The sequence below is a fragment of the Polyodon spathula genome, chromosome 2, assembly GCF_017654505.1.
Source record: "Polyodon spathula isolate WHYD16114869_AA chromosome 2, ASM1765450v1, whole genome shotgun sequence".
In the NCBI taxonomy this organism is placed as follows: Eukaryota; Metazoa; Chordata; class Actinopteri; order Acipenseriformes; family Polyodontidae; genus Polyodon; species Polyodon spathula.
This window is the reverse complement of record NC_054535.1, coordinates 28,558,130-28,584,101: the sequence shown is the minus strand read 5'-3', so window position 1 is coordinate 28,584,101 and position 25,972 is coordinate 28,558,130. Positions and strand designations below refer to the sequence as shown.

At 38.3% G+C, this 25,972-nt stretch overlaps 2 protein-coding genes across 2 annotated transcripts in view; one reads left to right on the top strand and one right to left on the bottom strand.

Moving 5' to 3' along the window:
• Positions 1-2,070: 2,070 nt before the first annotated feature.
• Positions 2,071-16,459, top strand: LOC121294964 (caspase-6-like). The gene is made up of 8 exons (XM_041219224.1): positions 2,071-2,183; positions 4,764-4,808; positions 11,549-11,582; positions 12,125-12,274; positions 13,031-13,107; positions 14,282-14,457; positions 14,879-15,032; positions 15,163-16,459. Exons 1-8 carry the CDS (start codon positions 2,153-2,155, stop codon positions 15,399-15,401), a joined length of 906 nt encoding a protein of 301 aa, XP_041075158.1. The 5' UTR covers positions 2,071-2,152; the 3' UTR covers positions 15,402-16,459.
• A 74-nt stretch (positions 16,460-16,533) lies between these two features.
• Positions 16,534-25,972, bottom strand: part of LOC121294957 (calcium uniporter protein, mitochondrial-like) — a 46,342-nt gene continuing 36,903 nt past the window's right edge. Inside the window, exons 3-8 of the mRNA XM_041219212.1 lie at positions 25,695-25,865; positions 25,105-25,209; positions 23,686-23,846; positions 23,284-23,487; positions 17,625-17,741; positions 16,534-16,695 (exon numbers count right to left, since the gene is read on the bottom strand). Coding sequence (XP_041075146.1) covers positions 16,618-16,695; positions 17,625-17,741; positions 23,284-23,487; positions 23,686-23,846; positions 25,105-25,209; positions 25,695-25,865 — 836 coding nt within the window. The 3' untranslated portion in view covers positions 16,534-16,617. The remainder of the gene's footprint in view (positions 16,696-17,624; positions 17,742-23,283; positions 23,488-23,685; positions 23,847-25,104; positions 25,210-25,694; positions 25,866-25,972) is intronic.

The window sequence follows — 25,972 nt, the reverse complement described above, 5'->3', positions numbered from 1 at the left end:
TGTCTGCATATGACATGCCTTTTAAGCCCGGAATAATTCTGGTCGCTCTTCTTTGCACTCTTTCTAGAGCAGCAATATCTTTTTTATAGTGAGGTGACCAGAACTGCACACAATATTCAAGATGAGGTCTTACAAGTGCATTGTACAGTTTTAACATTACTTCCCTTGATTTAAATTCAACACTTTTCACAATGTATCCGAGCATCTTGTTAGCCTTTTTTATAGCTTCCCCACATTGCCTAGATGAAGACATTTCTGAGTCAACAAAAACTCCTAGGTCTTTTTCATAGATTCCTTCTCCAATTTCAATATCTCCCATATGATATTTATAATGTACATTTTTATTTCCTGCGTGCAGTACCTTACACTTTTCTCTATTAAATGTCATTTGCCATGTATCTGCCCAGTTCTGAATCTTGTCTAGATCATTTTGAATGACCTTTGCTGCTGCAACAGTGTTTGCCACTCCTCCTACTTTTGTGTCGTCTGCAAATTTAACAAGTTTGCTTACTATACCAGAATCTAAATCATTAATGTAGATTAGGAATAGCAGAGGACCTAATACTGATCCCTGTGGTACACCGCTGGTTACCACACTCCATTCTGAGGTTTTTCCTCTGATCAGTACTTTCTGTTTTCTACATGTTAACCACTCCCTAATCCATGTACATGTGTTTCCTTGAATCCCAACTGTGTTCAGTTTGAGAATTAATCTTTTAAGCACATTCACAGTTGAAAATACTAAACAACAGTATATCCACCATAGTATAAAAATAAACTATGAGGGGTTCACAAAGGGCAACTAAAAACATTAAGTGCGTGCAGTAATGTGAATGTTTATGTATACAATGTCGTTCAAGTTATGCCACTAGAGGTCAGTAGCGCCCTACATACTTACCCTCTACCCAGGATACCGTGGGGTCGACGAAGTCCTTAGAAAACACTAATGTGTAGGTTTCAACGGAGATTGTTCTAATAAAGACACTGTGATTAAAGTTATACTCTTGCATCTTGGATCTCGGGTTATTACAGTAGCACATGACTTCTAAATTGCATTCCTTCTTTGGAACCAGAATTATTTCTTTAGAAAAGCTCACCAGACTGCATTCCTCTACACGGGCAAGGCAGTAAGTGACTGCTTAATGAGTCTTCATTAATTTTTTGAATGTATTTAAAAGGAAGAATAGTTGTCCTAAGGCTATGCTAGACTCAACCCATTTCATCCAGTACAAATATATTTCAAAATAGATCAGCATTAATACATTACAAACAGTAGGACTCCAAACTCCTTTTCACACCTCATTAATGGCAGTTAGTTATTTTCCCTGGGCTGTACTATTTTTCCACAAGTACTGTCATTGTACTGTATTCTAATGGATCGGTATCTCAGCCCATAGAATTCAATGGAAAGGTAGGGTCTGGATGGTCCTGTAAACTAAGAGCTAGCTCAGCAGTTAAGTCTGTGTTTAAGCCTGCACATAAGCTGCTAGAAACTCTTTACACCATGTATGAGCTTGTTCATGTTTTGCTACACTTCAAGCACATGCAAAACTTTGCCATTTGTGGCACACCCCTTGAAAGCCTTCGTTTCACTTTAACCACCCATCCACCCCCGTAGTTGCATATTTACTGCTTGCTGTACTTGAGTGCATTTCACACTTCAGAGGTACTTCAGATACAGTAACTTCATTTCAAGTCCCAGCTACCGTAAAAACTACCGTGACCAGTGTTTGGTAAATTAGAAGAAACACTCATGTTCATTTTCGCTGGAACCGTTCTTTGTGTAACATTAAGTTTAAATCTATTTGTGCAACAATAACCTGTCCCAAACATTGCAGACGTTGTTTGAGGAAGTTATTTGACTGGCATTTCTAACATCCAGTGGTACGTTCACGGAGATCATTCCTAACCAATTTAGGCAATGGGTGCGTTCCCAGAGATCATTCTCAGAAGATCATTGGCTAAAGTGGTCAAATTCTGAACAGAATCTGCTCAGAATGATGGCCGTGAACGCACCCTAGTTATCTCCAGCTGCTTTGTCTCTCAGCCAATCGAATTACTGAGGCGGGATTTCCGTCCCCTACCTGAGTCAATAGATACAGTACTGCAGTAACTTGTAACAAAGAGGAACAGAAAAGGACGAAAGTCAGCAATGGCAAACTCGGAAAAGCACGACTCAAAGGGTAAAGACATGCATTTCCCTTGTCTTGAGTGTATTTCCTTTTTCGCTTGTTTGTAACTCGACAAGCCCAGACAGCAATCACAAGTGAAGTTCTGTTCTGTTTATGGTTAATAATAATGCTGCAGTTTTATCTGTGGTTTAGCGATTTCTGTTTAAAAAAAAAAGCAGCAAATAGTGTATTTCCTTTCATAGTGTAGATCCATACATATCATAACTGTCAAAACTAAAATATGTTGTTGTTAAAGACTGTTGTGTACAGTCAAACGGTTGTATCAAAACGCGAATGGTAAATGTAGTCTCTAATGATATCGTATGTGATAGTTAAAATAAAAAAAAGTGGACTATGTTGACAGTTGCATGTCATTTTTAAAATGTTTTTGATATCATTTTCCCGTAGGAAAGTAGACGTGTTGAAACAGTCACGCTAAATGTGTTAGGAAACCCGTTTTAGTTACTGTTTCTGTTGTTTTTACTGATCTTCTTATTGTGAATCTGTAAAGAAAGTAAAATAATCACGATAAACGTCCTCATACAAATTTTCCATAATGTTGAGATAAAGAAAACATTTACGGTACTTGATTTAATTAGAGAAACTATCTAATCAGAAGTTAAGTTATCTTTGTTGTGTAAATAATAATAATAATTAAGGGTGACTTGTTTGCAGAGATTTGAATTGATCAGTGTTCTACTTCCTGGATTGTTGCAATCAAGAACGTTTTATTTATTACACCAGCGTGTAAAACGAAACACACATCGGGCAATAGTTTTAGTTTTACAAACAAAAAATAGAAGTGTTTAAAGTTAGAAACCTAGTTAAAAAACAAAAAAAACAAACAAACAAAAAAAAAAAAAACAAAATACGTTAATGCCACTGTATAATAACAGTAATAAAAACAGCACTACCAAATAAAGACAACCGAGCTGGGATTAAAGATGAAGTCTTATGAACTAGTAATAATAACACAGTATCTTGGTAGTTTATAACTTGTTTTTGGCTCGAATAACAAACAATATAAACGTGGCAGCTATTTGTCTCCGTTTCAGCACTAAAACAGTGATTTAGTTTCTTGTAGTTTAAACTTCTGTCTGTAGGCTAACAAAAGCTCTTAAAAAGCTAAGATACAAGAGAGAAGATTACAAATAACTGTGTGTGTGTGTGTGTGTGTATATATATATAGATATATATATAGTACGTATGTACAGTAATCCGTCGTTTATCCGCGTCTCACATAGCCGCCCCAACCGTTTATCGGCTAGTCACATAGCCGCACCAAACGTTCATCTGTCATGATCAAGTTCTTCAGCACTGTGTGAGTGAATGAGAGAGAGAACCAGAACCCGGGTTGGATACCGAAGAGAGAGTAAGCAAGTCAAAACCGCTGAGTACAGCTGAGTAGCCCGAGTTTGTTTGTATTTATTATTGAAGATTAGTTCAGACATTGTAGCTCCCACCAAAGTTTTCATACACTGTGTTGTATGTACCCTGTGCGCTACAATTGCTGGTAGTGTGTTGATGTGTAAATAAATAATATTCGCCTGCAGGGCATATCAACTTCAACTTCCATCTCTATCTCCTGCCTATCACTCTGCAGCGAATGCATGCACCCACACGGCAGACGGCTGCCCTGTCACAAGCATTAATACCCTGTATCTTTCCAAACAAGAGATTTAGGGGAGCTCCTTAATAAATGCTGAATCTCAAAACAATAATTGTGTGACTATAGTAATTGTTACAGCTGTGTATAATGGTATTTAAAACAGGAATCATTTGTCCGCTTTTTACATATCCTGCCTTATCTGGTCCCACCACAGTCAGATAGGTGATGGATTACGAGAGGTACAACTGTTTGTTTTTGTGCTATTGATATTGATGTGCTGTTCGCATTTGTCATGTAATTGCGCTGTTACAGGCTTGCAATTTTACCAGAGACAACACAGATGATCCAACTAAGTTTTTCTTTTTCCCCATTTAGACAATGGTTAACCCAACACATTTCATTACATTAGTAAACTCAAGTTATTTAATTTTGGTCAAAACCTGGGTTTAAGTTTTTTTGGGAGTGGCCTTGAACATTCAGGGGGAAAAAATGAACACTTTCTCGCTTCATGTTGTTTCAATCTAGACAATAATTACAAAATGTATTTTTAAACTTTAACATTAAACAACCCCTCCTTCACCTTCTTCAGTGCTAGAGGTTACAGATTCTGCCATATCTGCTCATTTGTTTCTGCATGCCACTCGTCAAGTTTCTGATAGAAATGATTGGTATTATTTGTCAGTTATAAAGCTTTATCAACATTTGAGGTGCTGGTTGTTTTGAGTTGATCAAAATTTGTGCAAAATGTCTGTACATTTTCAACAATCAACCAGACTTCTTTAATTCAGTGTACTGAATCTGCTGTTCTACCTCGCCCCGCCCCCGTTGAGTATTTTTTGGTTTCATTTTCATGGTTATTCCATTGAAGCAAACAATTGTTGCCTCAATTTTGCTGCCATAAAGTCAATCCCGCTTTCATATCCAAAATATATCAAAATATGGATCAAAAATGTATTTGTTGTAACCTATATTTACATTTTCAGGGACAATTCAGCAAGATAGTGAACCTACATTCAAGCGTAATGAAGGTGGGTACTGTGCTCTTTGTGTTTATTTTACTTTATTCAATTTCCGTTTCTTTCCACATTTGTTTAGATTTTGGGTATATTTGTATACTGATAATATTTCACAAGAAACTTCGAAAAAACTTCATTAATGTATAGCCTATAATATGTTTGTACTCTGTGTGTGTGTGTGATTTTATATATATATATATATATATATATATATATATATATATATATATATATATAGATAGATAGATAGATAGATAGATAGATAGATAGATAGATAGATAGATAGATAGATAGATAGATATGTAGTGCCTTGCAAAAGTATTTAGACCCCTGACCAATTCTCTCATATTACTGAATTACAAATGGTACATTGAAATTTCGTTCTGTTCGATATTTTATTTTAAAACACTTAAACTCAAAATCATTTATTGTAAGGTGACATTGGTTTTATGTTGGGAAATATTTTTAAGAAAAATAAAAAACTGAAATATCTTGCTTGCATAAGTATTCAACCCCCACACATTAATATTTGGTAGAGCCACCTTTCGCTGCAATAACAGCTTTAAGTCTTTTGGGGTAAGTATGTACCAGCTTTGCACACAGTGTCGGAGTGATTTTGGCCCATTCTTCTTGGCAGATATTGTCCAGGTTGTTCAGGTTGGTTGGACGACGCTTGTGGACCGCAATTTTCAAATAGTGCCACAGATTCTCAATGGGATTGAGATCAGGACTTTGACTGGGCCACTGTAGGACATTCACCTTTTTGTTCTTGAGCCACTCCAATGTTGCTTTGGCCTTGTGCTTGGGATCATTGTCCTGTTGAAAGGTGAATTTCCTCCCAAGCTTCAGTTTTTTAGCGGACTGAAGCAGATTCTCTTGCTCCATCCATTCTTCCTTCAATTGTAACAAGATGCCCAGTCCCTGCTGATGAGAAGCATCCCCACAGTTAATGTACTTAAAGACTGGCTTAAAGAAACAAATATGCACATTCATTTTGGGAAAAGGGAATTTTATGCCAGTGCAAGAAGTTCCGTCTCCAGTTTCTTTTTTTTTTTTTCTGAGCTGGACTAAATAGATGTTTTAACAGTAGAAGTTTTAACATCTTTGCTGACAGGGAGTTTAAGACCAGCAACAATTTATTCCTGTCAGTCAGGAAAACTTTTAGAAAAGCAGGTAAAGACAAGGCCAGACACCACCCCCCGAATTACCAGCCTGGATTTTAAGCGTCTGCGGGAAACTGTGGCATTGTCCCCTGAAACCACGGTCTGGTTGGTGTGTAATCTGGTTTGATCTTCAACTTAATCTGGGACGACGTGGATACGAGGGTGTCCGACAGTTAACATAAACATCTTTTGTGCTCAGTCCTCTAGTTTCGAGATGACACTTTCGAGCAGAAATTCCCAATAAACGGACATGTGCAATTTATTTTTAATAAGTGAATAATTAAATCAAAATTGGGGCTATATTATACTGTGAATGTATACAGAATACAAGTTTCTGGTTTTGTCTTAATTTAAAATGTGTTTTAATGTGTTTTCCCCCAAATGACAGGTAGCCGTGTTTATAAGCTGTATAAACCACGTTGGTTCCGATGATATATACCACTTCTGGGATGGTTAAAGGCCCTTGGCTTACACCTCTGGCCTTCTCGCTACCCCAGACATGGTATATATCATGGGAACTGCACAGTCCATCGTGGTTTATACCTATATATATATATATATAGATATATTATATTATATATTATATAAAGATTTGGTAATATTACGTTATAAGAACATAAGAACATAAGAAAGTTTACAAACGAGAGGAGGCCATTCGGCCCATCTTGCTCGTTTGGTTGTTAGTAGCTTATTGATCCCAAAATCTCATCAAGCAGCTTCTTGAAGGATCCCAGGGTGTCAGCTTCAACAACATTACTGGGGAGTTGATTCCAGACCCTCACAATTCTCTGTGTAAAAAAGTGTCTCCTATTTTCTGTTCTGAATGCCCCTTTTTCTAAACTCCATTTGTGACCCCTGGTCCTTGTTTCTTTTTTCAGGCTGAAAAAGTCCCTTGGGTCGACACTGTCAATACCTTTTAGAATTTTGAATGCTTGAATTAGGTCGCCACGTAGTCTTCTTTGTTCAAGACTGAACAGATTCAATTCTTTTAGCCTGTCTGCATATGACATGCCTTTTAAGCCCGGAATAATTCTGGTCGCTCTTCTTTGCACTCTTTCTAGAGCAGCAATATCTTTTTTATAGCGAGGTGACCAGAACTGCACACAATATTCAAGATGAGGTCTTACAAGTGCATTGTACAGTTTTAACATTACTTCCCTTGATTTAAATTCAACACTTTTCACAATGTATCCGAGCATCTTGTTAGCCTTTTTTATAGCTTCCCCACATTGTCTAGATGAAGACATTTCTGAGTCAACAAAAACTCCTAGGTCTTTTTCATAGATTCCTTCTCCAATTTCAATATCTCCCATATGATATTTATAATGTACATTTTTATTTCCTGCGTGCAGTACCTTACACTTTTCTCTATTAAATGTCATTTGCCATGTGTCTGCCCAGTTCTGAATCTTGTCTAGATCATTTTGAATGACCTTTGCTGCTGCAACAGTGTTTGCCACTCCTCCTACTTTTGTGTCGTCTGCAAATTTAACAAGTTTGCTTACTATACCAGAATCTAAATCATTAATGTAGATTAGGAATAGCAGAGGACCTAATACTGATCCCTGTGGTACACCGCTGGTTACCACACTCCATTCTGAGGTTTTTCCTCTAATCAGTACTTTCTGTTTTCTACATGTTAACCACTCCCTAATCCATGTACATGTGTTTCCTTGAATCCCAACTGCGTTCAGTTTGAGAATTAATCTTTTGTGCGGGACTTTGTCAAAAGCTTTCTGGAAATCTAAATAAACCATGTCATATGCTTTGCAATTATCCATTATGGATGTTGCATCCTCAAAAAAATCAAGCAAGTTAGTTAGGCACGATCTCCCTTTCCTAAAACCATGTTGACTGTCTCCCAGTACCCTGTTACCATATAGGTAATTTTCCATTTTGGATCTTATTATAGTTTCCATAAGTTTGCATATAATAGAAGTCAGGCTTACTGGTCTGTAGTTACCTGGTTCAGTTTTGTTTCCCTTTTTGTGGATCGGTATTACGTTTGCAATTTTCCAGTCTGTCGGTACCACCCCTGTGTCAAGAGACTGCTGCATGATCTTGGTTAGCGGTTTGTAAATTACTTCTTTCATTTCTTTGAGTACTACTGGGAGGATCTCGTCCGGCCCAGGGGATTTGTTTATTTTAAGAGCTCCTAGTCCCTTTAACACTTCTGCCTCAGTTATGCTAAAGTTATTTAAAACTGGATAGGAACTGGATGACATGTGGGGCATGTTGTCAGTATCTTCCTTTGTAAAAACTTGTGAAAAGTAATCATTTAACATATTTGCTATTTTTTTTTCTTCCTCTACGATTTTGCCATTTGTATCTCTTAAACATTTAATCTCCTCTTTGAATGTTCTCTTGCTGTTGTAATATTGGAAAAACATTTTGGAATTGGTTTTAGCTCCCTTAGCAATGTTCATTTCTATTTCTCTCTTGGCCTTTCTAACTTCCTTTTTGACTTGCGTTTGCAGTTCCGTGTACTCTTTCTGCGTACTTTCTTTTCGGTCCTTTTTTAATGCTCTGTAAAGTGCCTTTTTTCGCTGAATATCTCCCATATGATATTTATAATGTACATTTTTATTTCCTGCGTGCAGTACCTTACACTTTTCTCTATTAAATGTCATTTGCCATGTGTCTGCCCAGTTCTGAATCTTGTCTAGATCATTTTGAATGACCTTTGCTGCTGCAACAGTGTTTGCCACTCCTCCTACTTTTGTGTCGTCTGCAAATTTAACAAGTTTGCTTACTATACCAGAATCTAAATCATTAATGTAGATTAGGAATAGCAGAGGACCAATTTAGTTTTACATTTAGATTTGTCTACTTTAGGGATGTAATTGTTTTGTGCCTCTAGTACTACATTTTTGAAGAACAACCATCCTTCTTCTGTGGGTGTTTTCTCTATTTTACTCCAATCTACTTCTGTTAGTCTCTGTTTCATGCCTTCATAGTTTGCTTTTCTAAAATTGTAAACCTTAACTTTAGTCTTTACTTTTGGGGATTTAAAAAACACTTCAAATGAGACCATGTTATGGTCTGAGTTTGCCAGTGGTTCTCTGACCTCTGTTTTAGTTATTCTATCTTCGTTATTTGAAAAGACTAAATCAAGGCATGCCTCCCCTCTAGTGGGTGCCTTCACAAATTGTGTTAGGAAGCAGTCATTTGTCATTTCCACCATTTCTATTTCATCCTTCGCGCTACCCACCGGGTTTTCCCATTTTATTTGGGGGAAGTTGAAATCCCCCATTAGTATGGCTTCTCCTTTGCTACACACATTTCTAATGTCATTGTATAACAGATTATTGTGCTCACCGTCTGAATCTGGCGGTCTATAGCATGCTCCTATTATTATGCCTTTTGAATTTTTGTCTGTTATTCTGACCCATATTGATTCGGTTTTATTTTCTTTGTCCAGGTTTAACACCTGGGCTTCAAGACTGTTTCTTATGTATAGCGCTACCCCTCCTCCTCTTCTGTCCTGCCTGTCTTTCCTATACAGTGTATACCCACAAATATTATATTCGTCCCCATCACTCTCAGATAACCACGTTTCTGTAACACCTATCACATCATAGTTACCTGTTAGTGCAGTAGCTTCAAGTTCTAGAATTTTGTTTCTGATACTTCTAGCATTTAGATAAATACATTTAATGGTTGTCTTACCTGAGTTGTTGTTCTTGTTTTGATGCGGTCTCCCTTCTGTTTTTTTGTTGATTTCTCCCCCCTTCCTTTCTAGTTTAAATGCTTCCGAACCTGCTCGAGGATCTTTTCTCCAAGTAGACTAGTTCCCTTGTTATTTAAATGCAGTCCATCCCGTCTATACAGATAGTCCTCGTTGTAGAATGTGGTCCAATGATCAAGATAGGTGAAGCCTTCCCGTGTGCACCACGTCTTCAGCCATGCGTTTTGATTAATTATTTCCAGCTGTCCATATGGTCATTTGCAAGGTGCGGGTAGTATACCAGAAAATACCAGTTTTGGTTTTTCTCTTTTAATTTCCTTCCTAGCTCTCTGAATTTGTTTTGCAGGGATTTTGGTCTGTCTCTTCCAATGTTGTTTGTACCGATGTGGACGACTACTACCGGGTCGTCTCCTGTTCGTTCTAGGAGCCTGTCCACGTTTTCAGTGATGTGCTTGACCGAGGCTCCCGGAAGGCAGCACACTGTTGTAGTAAGGGGGTCCAAACTGCGAACTGAACTTGCTGTGTTTCTCAATATGGAGTCCCCAACAATCATGACCTCCCTTCTTTTTGCTGTCTGGTCACCACTGTCAATGGGGTCCTGGATGTTGTTCCTTTCATTCTCTTGTTGTTGGTTCTGCTCATCAAAATTCTGAAGTGACTCAAATCTGTTGGTTGTTTTGATTTCTGGTGGTTGTGTTTGACGAAGTTTCTTTTTTTCCCTGCTTCTGCCTACCTGAACCCAGCTGTTCTGACCTTCTATCTCCCTGGTGGCTTTCAGTCTGTTAGGGGTGATGCAGACTTCCATGAATTGTGGGTGTGCCAGTTCCTCAAGATCCTGTTGCTGTCTCACTTCCTCCAGCTCCATTTCTAGCATACTTACTAGTTTATGCAAATCCTGGATCGCGCGGCACTTTACGCACACTTGGTTTAGCTCCGCTGGGTTTTCTCGGATTTCCCACATCAAGCAGGTGTCACAGATTACAGGCTTGAAGACCATGTTGAGGTTTTTTTTTTTGAAGTTTAGTTTCTTCTGCAGCCGTCAACCTGCTTTCAAACTGCTTCGAAACTGCTCTGTACTTTTCCACGCCTGTACTTCTCCCACTCGCTGTCGCTTCCACTCGCTGTCGCTGGGAAGTTGTCAGGGTCCATAATTAGGACCACGTTGTGTTTTGTCTTACAATGAATATTGGCATTTTTGTTCCTGAAATGATTTACAATGCACACAAGCCAAATAAATATTGTAGCGTACCATGGAAAATGAAGCAATGAGACACACACAATTTGCAGGTGCTCGAATCCACAGTTTATTGGGACGATTATTCCTGGCCTCCGGTTAGCCTGGGCCACGCCAAAAACAACAAACAATATTGCACTCTCACAGCAACACATTCACACAGTTGTCTCACTCTGCTGTGCCCGCGAAACCAAAACCAAGCAAATAAAGCACAGTCTAATTCATTGTCGTGAATGCAGTGCATTTTTTTTTCTTAGAACAGCCCTCTTTGGAGTCAGTCTTATCAAGAGAATCTTAGTTTTTCTTTCTTTCACCCTTCCACGCAATGTAGGTTCTGTAACATTTATATTTTTTGAAACTGCTGCTTGAGTTTCACCTTTTCTTACCCTGTCCACCGCATCAATTTTCATTTTAACAGAGAAAGATTTTAGTTTTTTGCCGTCTGCCATGCTTCGTACTGTATATCGGAAACATTCATCCATTGTTTGTGAGTCAAATTGCATTAGGGGGAAATGAGAGCCATGACCTTATCGTGTTATAGTCGACTCTGCACTATAACGGGTCGATTTATAACAGGGTACTTATATATCTCAAATTGTGAGAAAAAACACTTGCATATGAAATGGATCATAATCAGTCTTTCCTTTTCTTTCATTACAACTTGAAGAAAATGTTACAGAACCTGACTCCTTCTATAAGAGGTAAGAACATCTTTTGATCTATTTTTTCTTAGTAATCAAATGCTGAGGGACCAACTTATGATCAAAATTAGATAGGACTTAAAATGCAAAACTACTCATTTAATTATTTTCTCATAGTTTCAGCTCTCGGGCAGACAGAGGAGAATGTGCTGCCCAATCGTTGAAAAACAATGATATAATACATTGGAATTCCTTCCAATTCACTTACCTTGTACTTTAACAAGCTATTCGAGTCACAGGCACAGCTGTAATTAACAGTTAAGAAGTCAAATGGGAAACCTGTTTTATAAGTCCGGTGGCAGAAGATTTAACCAAATGTGGAGTTTGTGTGTCAGCCCTGCAATCCCAATTCCAAATTCATTTCCTAACATTACTTATTTTTCAACTTGTTCTTCTTCAGATTATTTGATTGTCTCATTCAAATATCTGTGTAGATGACCTATTTAACACCCAGAACTGGTTGTAACTGCTAAACAAATAATCCCGATTTATTTTGTACACCAAGTACTATATTGCGATGATTGTATTGTATTGCTTTGCAGCACTGATATTTTTGACCCTTTGGAAGAATACAAGATGACCCACAAGCGTCGAGGTATTGCTTTAATCTTTAACCAGGAGACCTTCTTCTGGTACCTGGCCATGCCAAGCAGACAGGGCACAAATGCTGATAAGGAAAATCTTGAAAGAAGGTAAGCACTTGATATTTAGTGTTGTATAAGTGAATTATTTAGTGTGATTAAAGTTTTACCATGGTGTTGAAGCACAGTAATTCTCCGGGGAATGTGACAAACCTCTTTCTTCTTAGATCCTGTTTCCATTTGATATTATTACTGCTTTTTAAATTTGATTTTGATGTTACACTGAACAGCTACATAAACATGGTGGATGTAAAATCGAAATTGAATCCGTACATTTTTCTTAGTCGTGCAGATGTACAAAAGGCATTCGTTACATTTTTTATTCTAAAATAGAGAGATGACTCGTAAAGAATGCATTTTAAGTACATGAAACAATATTAGTGTTGGAAGCTTGCATTCAGATGTGACCGTTTAGCCCATAATTTTTCCTTGACTAACACTGCTTTTCTTGGGTTAACCTGTGGACCAATGCGGACCGCCTCTGAACACAGAGAGGCTGACAAAGTAAGGCAGAGATGGGGTTGAGGATGGTTTTTAATGGCGCATTGATGGGCGTTGTAACACGAGTTGTGTGGCTGAAACTTTGCTTTGTAGTTGTAGTGGAGTTGTCAGATAGCTAGAAAATAAAAGTGCAGTGCTGTACATTAATCAATATTAATATATATTAATATAATGCTAGGACAATAACCTCACAGTATAATGATGTTGATGTTAACTGTTAAGGATTCCACAAACGTTTATGCATTGGTTAAACTAAACATCAGTGAAGAGACATGAAATCATACATTTTATTCCTGTCTTGAACAGATTAAGAGATCTAGGCTTTGATGTGAGGGCATATGATAACCTTAAAGCTGTTGAGGTGATGGAATTAATTCATGAAGGTAAGTGCTTGACAAAAATAAAAAATGTTATGTTGGTTATTGTTTCTACGGAAACAGCTAGAGCTAAGGTTTAATTTATTAACCTCAGGTCTAAAAGTTGTTTTTTTTTGTTTGTTTTTTAAAAGACAACATCTTTTGTTATTCTTGTTAAACTGAAGATATTCCAAGGGCATACTGTTTATCCTTAAATGTGTTCAGCTTGTCTTGTGCTGCATATGTTCCGGAAACTTTTTCCAGTTTACCACGTAATATATGATTAATAGTAAACCCAACATAATTGTACGGACAGAGTTTGCTGATCAGAAATTTGTTACCACCATTTTTTTCCCCACAGCATGCCCCAAGAGTTGTTATATTTAATATATTAAATTTGAATGTGTAAGACATTTGTTAATCACATTTGTACTTTCCACAGATAGGAACTGCTTATTGACCTATGTGTTATACAAGTACCCAACCCATAATAAATGTTACTTCAGTATGTTTTGTATTACCATGGCAACAGACCCCTAAACGGGGAAAAAAAAAAATCCTGATATTAGTTACGTACATACGCATGAACGTGACTAACATGTTTTTCATATTGGACTCCTTCCTTTGTCACCACTTTCTTCAGTGTGCCATTTAATGCCAACAAGTGCCATATTTATCACTAATTAAAGCAAGCAGTGTAAGCAGACAGTAATAGGCTACATTCAAAACAATGATATGGACAATTTGAAAAAACGAGGTTCACACCAATAACAATAAATTTAAATGTTTTTAAAACAGCATGAAAATGAAAATACAAGAAAAACACTTATTCACATAAACCCCACAAACCTGGACAAACACCTTTCAAATTTTCATCCTTATTTACAAGGATATGAAAATCAAACACGGGCGGAATTTGCTGTGTGTAGTACATGTTTGTTTTTTGGACTTCAGCATCTCTCAAATGTTTAAGCATTTGATTTTGTCACTGTACATGGTGCTGTGGTGTAATGCATTAAGTTGTGCCATGGGTGATGCTTTGTTTTTCTAAACAACATTATCTAGTTTTGGCTTGTAATACTTTAGAAAAATGTTCCTGTAGGCGTATGGGAACCTGCTTAAAAAAAGAGTGCTAGACATAGTGAAGCTCTGCAGGGCAGGGGTGTGTCAGGTACAGTAACTAACTCCTCCAACGTTACAGCGGCCACATCCAGCCATGCAGACGCAGACTGTTTCCTGTGCGTTTTCTTGAGCCACGGTGAAAACGATCATGTGTTTGCCTACGATGCAAAAATCCAAATCCAGGATCTCACTGGCATGTTCAAAGGAGACCAATGCCAAAGCTTGGTGGGGAAGCCAAAGATCTTCATAATTCAGGTAAGAATCCAACAGGGGTGTAAATCTTTAAACGTAAATCTTTACTGAATTGTGCTTATGAGTGCTGAAGACATGTATAAACAATGTTCGTCAATTATCTGCTTAACTATTTTACAAATGAATGTGATCCACAGTACAAGTGTGGAATTTATGGATCGTCTAACTTAAAGGGCTAAAAGTGTATTTAATAAAGCTCACTACACCAGGAAAGTAACATTTATTTGCCAATCCCTGATAGTAATTCATCCCTAAATGCTTACCCAGAACTCGCATATATGTGTGTGTATTTAAAAAGTAAAAGTATTATAACCCAGCACCCCCTTGCTGCATAGAGGATAATAGTTATAAAAAAAAAAAAAGTTGGCAACAAATCAAATTGACATGTGAGGGTTGAAAGCCTTTCTGCTGGCTTGATGTGCAGGCTTGCCGTGGGGACAAGCACGATGAGCCTGTGATGGCCATGGACGTGGTCGACCACAGTGCGGACCAGGGGAACACGGTGGTAGTGGACGCTGGAGCCATGTACACACTCCCTGCCGGAGCTGACTTCATCATGTGCTACTCTGTGGCCGAAGGTAAGTGCATGGACAGCACAGCAGTAGTAGCCAGCTGATACATTGCATGACTTTTTGAAAGTGGAAGTTTGAGACAGATATCACAATTCTGTTTTGTAAACCACACCTTTTTGTTTTTTGTTTACCACAGGGTACTATTCTCATCGGGAAACCATCAGAGGCTCCTGGTACATTCAGGACCTCTGTGAATTGATGCAGAGGTACGGCTCCACACTGGAGTTCACAGAGCTCTTGACTCTGGTGAACAGGAAGGTCTCAACCAGGAGTGTTGCGAACTGTGCCGATCGTACTGCCATCGGGAAGAAACAGGTCCCCTGCTTCGCTTCTATGCTCACAAAGAAGCTGTACCTCAGATCAAAAAACAAATGAGTGGTTCAGGGGACCAAACTCCACCAATCAAGGTTTTAATTTTTATATTGTGTCGCTGGTGAACAGGAACTCTGGGATTGGTATTTAAGCTAGAAAATAGAGAATCATGTTAAATTTAGTTTACTCATGACTCCAACTTAAACTCAACATTGTTCTCCCAAACCTTACAGCTGTATTGGGTCCATCCAGACCTAACCTCAGTGTGACAATGTTTTAAATTGGCTGTTTGGGAGAAGGAGGTTGTGACTTAACGGGTTGTTCAGTGTTTTACACGAGGATGGAGTCCTTATGAATAACTTTTATTAATAATATTGGAAATGTTTCACTCTTTTTAAGGTTAAAAATGTAATGTCTTTTGAGGGCATCTGTTTGTGGGCTGTGCTTTTTTATCGGGTAACTGTATGGCCTTCTTAGGATAAAAAGGGATATTTTTAGTTTTTTTTTTTTTATTAAGCCGTTTTAAAATTTTACAAGTAGACCAGTTTTTGAAAGCTGTATTTTTTCTACCTACAATAATATTCCCAGCTAACATCTTATCTTCTCTGATTGTTGAAAGAATTTGTCATCTGCTTTTCCTGTATTAGATTCAGTGTAAAAATCATATTAAAAACTTTACTACACTACATACACTCATTGAATCAGTAACTTAATTTCACAACAATAAATCACAACATGTATGGTGGCTTATTTAGGAAAGGAGAAAAATGTATTTAAAATGTTTCATGTCAAGTATCAAATGTTATATTTCAAACTTGGATAAAATGATCTTATGACACACATTTTCTATACAGTATTCCATGTCCTCATATGAGCCACCATAGAAATGAAAAAAAATAACTACAATCACTTGACCAAACTACCTCTGCCTTCTGTTGGTTAGCTATGGGTTTTTCCACTATACAGCAGTCAGGGGATCACTACGAATGTACTTTATAAACTGCTGTTAAATGATCTGCATGCATTCTGGTTGTAACGTTGTGCACAATGGGAGAAAATGGAAAAATACAATGTGAACTGCTGGATAGTTAATATGGGGAATAAATAAGGAATTTGCTAAATTAATTGTCTCTATTGAAAATTATTTTAGCGGTAAAAACTTCTAATATTATATTTGCCAAAAACTGTCCAGGGTTTTTCATTTTCAAAAATTGCTTTTATTAATAGAACACTTTCACACACGAGAGAGAAAAAAAAAAAAAAGCATCACAAAACCACATCACTGTTTCCCTTCAATTTGCTGAATCGGCTGTTGTAACTTGAGTGGTTCCCGAAGGCGTTTCAGACCTTGTTCAACCTGAAAAAGAAAGATAACTTGTTCAAGTAGTAGCAAAAAAAACAAAAAAATGTATACAAATGAGTATTCAAGAATTACCTACGCAAAATGTATATGAAAATAATAAAATCACAAAAAGCGTCACTGATAATTATAGTGGTAAGACAACCGTTCATCAAGATCTCGTGAGGGAAATCGGGAACAGTTTATTTGCAGCGCCACTGAGCAGAAGGGACCAAATATTTGGGTCATAGATACATACATACATACAGGAATTGGGCAATAAAGAGGTGCCGTCAGTCTGTACATGTACTTGCAGTCATTGCTTTATACTTTTATGCTTATAACTGTGGCAGGGGAATGCATGTTGCCAAAGTACCTCGTTCATTTTTATTAAACACAAATCTGTTCTAGGATTTACTGGCTTGAGAGCAGGTGACCATTTTACTACAAGTTTTACTGTACCTATAAAACAGTGAGCAACACATTTAAATTGTGTTTGATTCAATTCCCTTATCACTCTGTTCTCCTGAAGCAGACTTTGAAATACAAAAGTATAATACTACTAGTTTCGCTCTTAAAAAATAAAAATCTTTCTATTTCTGCACACCACATGGATTACCTGACCAGTACACCCAAGAACATGTGCACATCATTTCAAAAATTGCTATCTGATTGCTATCTCAATTTGTATCTGCATACAAGTAACAGCCACTGGTATTCCCTCCTTATAAACTAAACTTGCATATACTGGTATGTGTGTGTAACAATACTGAATCTTCATAGCATTTTATTAGTCATTTACAGTACTGTATTTACTCCTTAATTAAAGGACTGTGTCTAAGGCACCTTTTTTGTTTTGTTTGTTTGGACAGGCAAGGTCAAGAAAATGAATAATGCAAAACCTTATTTTGCAACAAAATACAGACTTTGTTGATACGATACTGTACCATAGCCAACTCCTCCCTCAGCTTGTTGTACTTCTCAACATCAAAACGCTGTCTCTTGGCTCCTCGGTAAAAGTAATGCAAGAACTGTCGGTCTTTAATGTCTGGGTAAACATAGTCCTATTAAACAGAACCAGAGGAGAGATAGAAAGCAGACACTTCATTAAATAGGTACTTTACTGATAACTGTCTTGTTATTTATTTATTTTTTTAAACAATTGTCTTATTTGTTTTTCAGAAAATAAAGTAATACATGAAGAAATGGATAAACGAATAGTGGGAGCCCTAAAACATACAAAATAATACAGTAACAGGAATACAAAATTAATGAATACAAAATAATAAAATTATATATGATTATTTGGATTAATACAAAAAAGGGATGCCTAATTAAGCACATTTCTGAGTTAAGAAAAAGCATCTGACCATGCCGTTACAGTTTGTACACTGGCATGGTGTAGTCTAGCAGTACTTCTCTCCACAAGCACAATATCTGTGAGTAAGAACAACCACGTGCGAACTAAGAGTATCTCAGTCTCCATCCAACCTCGTAAGATTGACTTTTTAGCTGCTGTTAGGCCTGCCAGCAAAACTCGATGTTTCAGAAGGTTAAAGCTAATTTGGGAGTCGTCACTGAGAAGGACCCTCAGTGGCACTTTCACCCCAGTCACATCAGAAAACACAACAGCCACGTATTTCCAGAAGCGTGCCATTTCAGGACATTCACAGAACACATGTAAATATGTTCTAGTCACACCCTGAGTGCATTTATGACAAAGACAGTGTGGAGCGATCTTCATCTGGCATTGCCAGTATGGTGTTACATATATTCTATGCACTAATTTAAAATGAATTAACCGGTGTGCTAGATTTTTTGAGGACAAAAAGATATTCTCCCATACTGCATCCTAATCAGGACTGCCACCCACTATCTAGCACTCTGTCCCATATAGCGGCAACTGGAAGGGGGCTGGTAATGGAAGAAAGAAAAAAAATGATACACACTGCGTTCACACTTGTGGTTTAGGCCGGCCCAGGGCCGCCTTATCTCATGTGTGAACGCTCGAAAAATGAAAAGGCGGCCCTGGGCCGGGTGAAATTTAGACCAGCTTTTTGATGCGGCCTAAAGTAGGCAATGCCACCTCAGGGCCGGCCTATCTGTATGTGTGAACCCAACGCAGGCCCGGGGCCGGCCTTAACACGTCAATGCAGTGACGGAGCTCAAACCACTCCCCTTAATTATTTTTATATTTATATATATATATATATATATATATATATATATATATATATATATATATATATATATATATATATATATATATATATACACACACACACACACACTTTCAGATTGTAGCTAAGATTGTAAATGTCAATATTGATAAATAATGCATATGACTTTGCATATTCAGTCACCATTAATATAATAATTTGTATTGTGATTAATGTAATGTACACGTCCTTGTTTGCTGCATTTACGCATGATCCAACACAACACTATCTTTCCACAGTAACCGACTGCACTGTCAACACACGCCTTTATCGTATCTTATGCAGTAAGTACAGTACCAACAGTTGTGCAAAATATAAGATTGCCATATTTACGTCTGCAAATTCCCCAGCTCAATCTCTTATGTTGATTTCTGGGAATGCAGTGTTTACGTCACTATTTACATTCCCGACAAGCACTTCTCCGCAATTTAAGATTCCTTTTCAGCCACATTTGTGAACGCACTTAGGCCCCCTAAAACCTCAACTGTGAACGGAAATTTTGAGGTGGCCCAGAGATGGCCCAAGCCCGACTAGGTAAGTGTGAACGGGGTGATAGAGAGGATACTAAAGCTCTTGTGGTGATATTGAGGCAAGTATATCAGCTACAGGGTGGCTAGGTAACGCTGTGTCCCATGGCACCCCATAGGCGCACAAGGCTGAGCGGAGACTGAGATACATGAAATAGGAAAAACCAGGGAGCGAGTAAGTGCCTTCGAGGTCCTGGAATGTGCGAAGACCATTATCATTAAAAATATCACTAAGAACATGGATATTTCTGGTGGAACAGGGTGGGTAAGTAAAAGGCTGGGATCCTTTCAATAAAAAGGGATTATTCCAAAATAGGTGAGAACTTATGACATTTTGGGGAGTTGCCAAGAAATCGGTTAAATTTCTTCCAAATCTCTAATGAGTTTGCAATGACTGGGCCATTTCGAAGAGAGACAGTCCTGCCCTTGGGAGCTGAAAATAAAAGATCCTGAAGTCCGATTGACTTAACTAAAGATTCCTCAAATCGGTCACCATGAAGCAGATGCCCCTGAGTCCAACCATATTTGAAATACCCTTAATTGAAAATCCCAGCAGTAACATTTAAAATTGGGTACAGCCCTGCCGCCCAAAGTTTTAGAGCGTTGTAAAGTAAAGTAGTCAACCAAACTCTTGGCCACCTATCCTTCCAACTAAAACCCGTTATGATTGTATCGATTTGTTCCAGGTACTTCTGTAGGAGCAAAATGGGGATCATACAAAATACGAAAATTAATACGAGGGAGTATATTCATTTTTATAATGGAGAGCCTACCGTGTAACGTAACCTGTAATGGAGACCAAAAGAGTCAAATCTACTTTGATTTTATTTAGAACTTAAAGAACATTTTCTTTACGAATCTGCTGGAAATTAGGAGATATCCTAATGCCCAAATATGTAAAACCTGTGACCCACAGCCGAATAGGGATAGGACGAGGGAGAGGGGTAATTGTAGCAGTAGGGTTCAAAAGGCATAAAAATAGATTTGGACCAATTTATTTTATATCCAGAGAGTATACCAACATTTTACATTTAATGCATTCGGGACTGAATTGGTAATATCAGATAGGAACAAAAGTATATCATGTGCATGGAGTGATATATGATGCTTGGAGCCCTGTATAGTGATGGGAGCTATACTGCTACTTTGTCTAACAGCTTGTACCAGCAGTTCCAAGGAAAGGACAAATAAAAATGGTGACAATGGATACCCCTGTCGAGTACCTCTGAACTTGGGGGATAACACTGACCCAGTCTGCACGCATGCAGTAGAGTTGCTGTATAAGGTGTGGACCACCTTGACAAAGGAATGACCAATGCGAAATTGTTCTAGAACTGATTATAGGTAATTCCATTCTAGGCGATCGAATGCCTTGTCAGCATCCAGACAGAATATAGTGCAAGAGGCAAGTTGATGCGGGGCTTGTTGTCTAAAGCAAGGCGGCCCTTCAAAAAAACCCATCTGATCATGGTGTATTAGGTTACCTATGCATTTCTCCAACCGCGTAGAGAGAGTTTTGCAAATATTTTTAGGTCTGAGTTTAAAAGCGAGAGGGACCTGTAGCTAATACATTCTAAAGGGTCTTTTCCTTTATTAACAAGCAACAAAATCAAAGCAGATTTCTGATCTCTATGGAAAGAGCCATTTTGCAATGAAAAACTTATGGAACTGAGTATTAATGATCCAACTTGATCCCACACTGCCCTGAGGACTTTCGCTTCTGCAGAGTTCAAGCTGCTGCCTCCAACTCTTGCAAAGTTAAATGAGTATTGAAATGCTCAGCCTGTTCAGCATTTAAATGAGGCAATTCCAATGGATTAAAAAATTCCAGAATTTTAGCCAAGTCTGCACTAGCTTCAGAGGTGTAAAGTTGTGAATAACATTCTTGAAAGACTTTGTCAACCTGCTGTGGTTTAGAAAGAGCAACATTATTGCTGTCCCCGATTGCCTCGATCGAAGCTAGGTGTTCGGATTGTTTTAATTGTGATGCAAGTAATCTGCTAGGTCATTCTGCATGCTCATAATAGAGCTGCCTTGTCTTGTGTACCAGAAATTCTGCTCCAACGCTGGTAAGATTTTTATACTCTAAATTCTAAAGTGTTTTTCTTTATTCTCCAAGAAGTTGCATTTTTGTTCCATTTCTAGCTTCGAAATTGTAGCTTCTAACTGGGAGATCTGTTTGTTGTGTGTTTTATTCAGGTTAGAAGAAAAAGCAGTACAGCAACCCTTAAAACATTTAGTATCCTCCCATAATGAATGGGGGTTGATTGATTCTAAGAAGTCTCTCAAACCCTCAGAAAGATATTTTAAGAAACCTTCACTCTGGAGTAGGAATGAGTTAAAAACGCCAGCGTTTAGCATGCGTGATTCCTGGAGCCAAGTCAATTGAATACAGAACCGGAGAGTGATCAGAAATAACTGGCAGTATATCTGTGGAAATAATATTATGCATAATAGTTGGGGAAATAAAAATGTAGTTGATGCGAGAGTATGATTTATGTCTGTGAAAAGAACGTGAAGTCCTTAACACCACTGTTTCTCAAACACCGTGCATCACATACATTTAGGTCTTGTGCAAAATCCGAAAGCATTTGGAGGCAGAGGTAGTGGACAGGGCAGTGCCTTGTGATGAAGTATCCAGAGTTGGGTTGAAAGTCAAGATAAAGTTTCCCCCCCACAATAAGTTCGCAGTCAGGGAATCCTGATAGTTTGAGCCTGATTTTCTCAAAAAACTGAGGATCAGAAATATTGGGTGCATAAGCTGATACTAAGCATAATTTAACACTGTTAAGTGTTGCCATTACTTGGCAGAAACGGCCTTCAGTATCGTTACTACAACCATTAATGGCAGTATTTATCTTTCTGTCAACCTCAATCAATACCCCTTTTGTTTTATTCAAAGCACAGGAGTGAGCAATGACTTTATAGAGTTTACTTCTGTGATCTGTGATCAGCAGCAGATTTGAGATGGGTCAGCTGAATGAAGGCAATTCTGTTTAGAATGTAAAAAATCGAAGCATTTGGCTCTTTTAATGGGTGAGTTAAGACCATGTATGTTCCAGGACATACTATTAGAATTATCCGTTAAGGAGGTTTATAAAATTGCCAGTAAAGGACAACTCGCTCCCTGTATACTGAGCACATAACAAGGATCACACAATTAACAGACAGCAGTGAGAGAAGTAAACATATTCTGAAAATTACATCGGACAGATCAGATAAAATGAAAAGTATGAAATGCTTTAAAAAGCCCCACAATGGTATAACTACGTTCCCAAGAGAGTCAATATTACTAAATGCAGTCTAGGATACAAAAACAAACATAGAACTATTTTAACAATGCTGACCAGCGGAGAGAAGCAGCAGCTCATAATGCTGTTGTGACCCTCATTGCCAGAACAAAAAAAATTAGCTTCCCCATGGTCCCCCCCCCCCCCCACGGCACAAAACAATCTTTGTAAAATAACGATATTATGTTTTCCATAAAACCAGCAGTCCCCCCCCCCCCCCCCCCCCAGCAATGATAAGAATTCCATCATTTTTTACATTTATAAAAATAGTTCTTGTAATTGCCTATTGCTGAAAATATTCTCTTTGTATGTTTCCAGTGCAACAACAATTGGAAGAAAGGCAATCCCTGTTTTGCTTCCCTTGCAATAAAATGTATAATCCCCAACTGCTGCAAGCAACAGCAGATGCATGTCTATTTGGATCAGACAGACTTTGGAAAGCAGGTTCCAAGGGGGTTAGGAGTTTTTTGTCTGTTCAAAATAGCACCACTGCCACCAAGTTAAAAACCATTACATACAAGGCTGTTTTTTGATACCAGTAGAAGACATAGGTTAGAAATTGTTTATTACCTGTTTTGTGAGGACAAAGTAGGAGTAAAAGCCAATGGCACTCCCATATGTGATGAAGTAGGTGACAGGTTCCATGAGATCCCAGGAGTAAACCCACCAGGTGAGCCAGGAAAGGGCTCCTCCTTGAATAGACAGAATAGCCAGTCCAGCCCACAGCAGTCTCGTCGTCCTTGCCTCAGCTTGACGAACTAACCGACCTTTTACCTGTCAGAACACCATCACAGCAAGAATTACATTGATTGCAAAGGAACAGCTCTGCGTAGAATAAGTGATTCAACAGTGTATTTTCTGTGCCCATCGGTAAACACAAGGTCAGGTTAGTTTTTGTGCCATTAAGATATTATGGCGTGCAGTTCAGAGTACCAGGACAGTGCAGTTTCCCTAGCACTCAGGAATATGTACCTCTTCTAAAGGGTGCAGCTGCTGTTTTATATCAGCCAGCTTATCCAGGAGCTCCCTCTCCTTGAGCAGCTGATGAGTGGGAAGGTGCAGAGCTACATGCAGCCTGTGGACAATGGCCTTCACATCTTCCATTTGTGTGACACGCTCGCTACTCACCTTATCTGTTCAAAAGGGATATAGACAAATAAAGCAAATACAGATATTTATTTCAAGTCAATCTATGCATTACATTTCTCAGAGTATCATTCAGCCGTCAGACTGGGGCCCAGAATGGTGCGAGGGGTCAGTTGAACAGTACCACCCATTATATTATGAATGCTGGGGAGACTCATTAACCTTTTCTCACACATTCACAAGACAACAGTGCAGATGATGTTTTACAACATGTAGGGGAATAATTACATAGAACCATTCCTGTACCTGTTTGTTTCTACTCTGCACTACAATTATTCACTGAGCTGGCTCCAGCTTATCGGTTGATCAGGGCGAACCCACCTTTCCACCTAACCTTTATTGTACTACCTTGTAAATACCTGTCCCCCTTTCTTTGTTACCAAAACTGAGTTGGCTCTAGCTTATTGGTTGAAAGGGAAACCACCCTGTCTCTCTGTAAAGGTATAATAACTCTATGCTAACTTTGTATGGCAGAACACACTGCTCGGGCTTCCCAACACTGATGTGTTGAGCTGTTCTCATTTACGCAAACTAATAAAGCTTTATATCTCTGAATACCTGGTGCAGTTGGCTCTTTAGTTGCAGACCTGAAAAGTTCTACGACATGCACTTAGGTTACATTACACAGTTCTTTGGGGGTTTAGATTAGCCATCAGACATTAATGCAATGGGTTTTTTTTTGTGATCACAAAAAAACAAACCGATTCATTCTTAGTTCTTGACAAGGGAACGTGCAAAATTGATTATTTAGCTCCTTTTTAACGAGTTATTTTGATCCAAGACATTTCCCACAGTGAGTGGAATGGTATTGTAACTGCAGTTTCTTTGAATTGCATTTTTGATGTGTGTTTGTGTTTTTTTTTTTTTTGTGTGCAGTGATTGATTTTAGCAATGATGGAAAATGTTGGACTCTATGCACTGGAGGCTTTATCCACGGAGCAGGGATAACTCATGTGGAGGCAAAGCGTCTTATGTCAAACCAATTCAGTCTCCTATCCTATCCTAATTATGCCTCCGAGTCATTACTGTTTAGATGTTACATGTGACCCAATGGCACTCCAGGAGGTAACACGCTTAGTGCATTAACCCACTGCACAATAATACCTGGGTTTTGCACACCAACCAGTGCTAAATTTTGTAATTCATGCAATAAGCTTAAAGACATTTAATTCCTAAGATACTGTAGAAGACAGAAATATTAAATAAAAACATGCTAAAATGTGCAAAGAAAAATGAAGAGGTTACCTATAACTGGAGGATGCACATTATAGATGATATCATTGATAAGCAGTTGGAAGTTGTTCATCAGCAAAATGTCCATGGGTGTAGTAACTGATACTTGTACACCATCTGTGGGAAAATATTTTAATAAATCTTCATGTCACTTAGAGAACTGCGGAAATATTTTGGACAGGTACTACAACTTATATACAGTAAGACAGGGCGAGATGCTTTACTCAAGAAATACAATGTTCTGCATACAGACAGAACCAAGTCACTTATTGTATTCAAAGCTTGGGACCAAGTCTTCTATCCGGAGTTCGTCAAAGCTCTAACTCTCTCTTATCTACAGGAGATCTACTTCTCTCAGTGCGAGTTCACTACAGTGCCTCATATGCGATGATTTGCTGGGGGTTGACAGTGGATATCTGCAAGCTAGCGGCCCCTAAAGGACAAACGCCTGCCCTGAGGGGGAACATTACCAAAACTTAATTTCAGTTTTACTGATTTATGAGTTAAGGATGATGTACTGCTGGTGGCATCAATATACAATATCTCCCTTCCGTCAATTATGACAAAGAATGCCATCAGGAAGTGTATATAAAGGACGTCACCTGTGTTCAATATGGTAGCACGGTCAACCCCTTTGTCTTCATCCCTGATGTATTGAAGGAAGTCTCCCACAGTCATCAGCACTGGCTTGATTGAGAACCGACACCTTTCTCTCCATGAGGGGAGTGGCAGAGAGATCACTGGGAGGCCATGTCTGTATTCCACCATGATATCTGAAAAAGAAAACAGGACAGATTTAATAAGAATAAAAAGTGACTGGTCAGTTTTACTATAACACAATAAAAAGATGGTCCACATTATATAATTACCTAAATAGGAT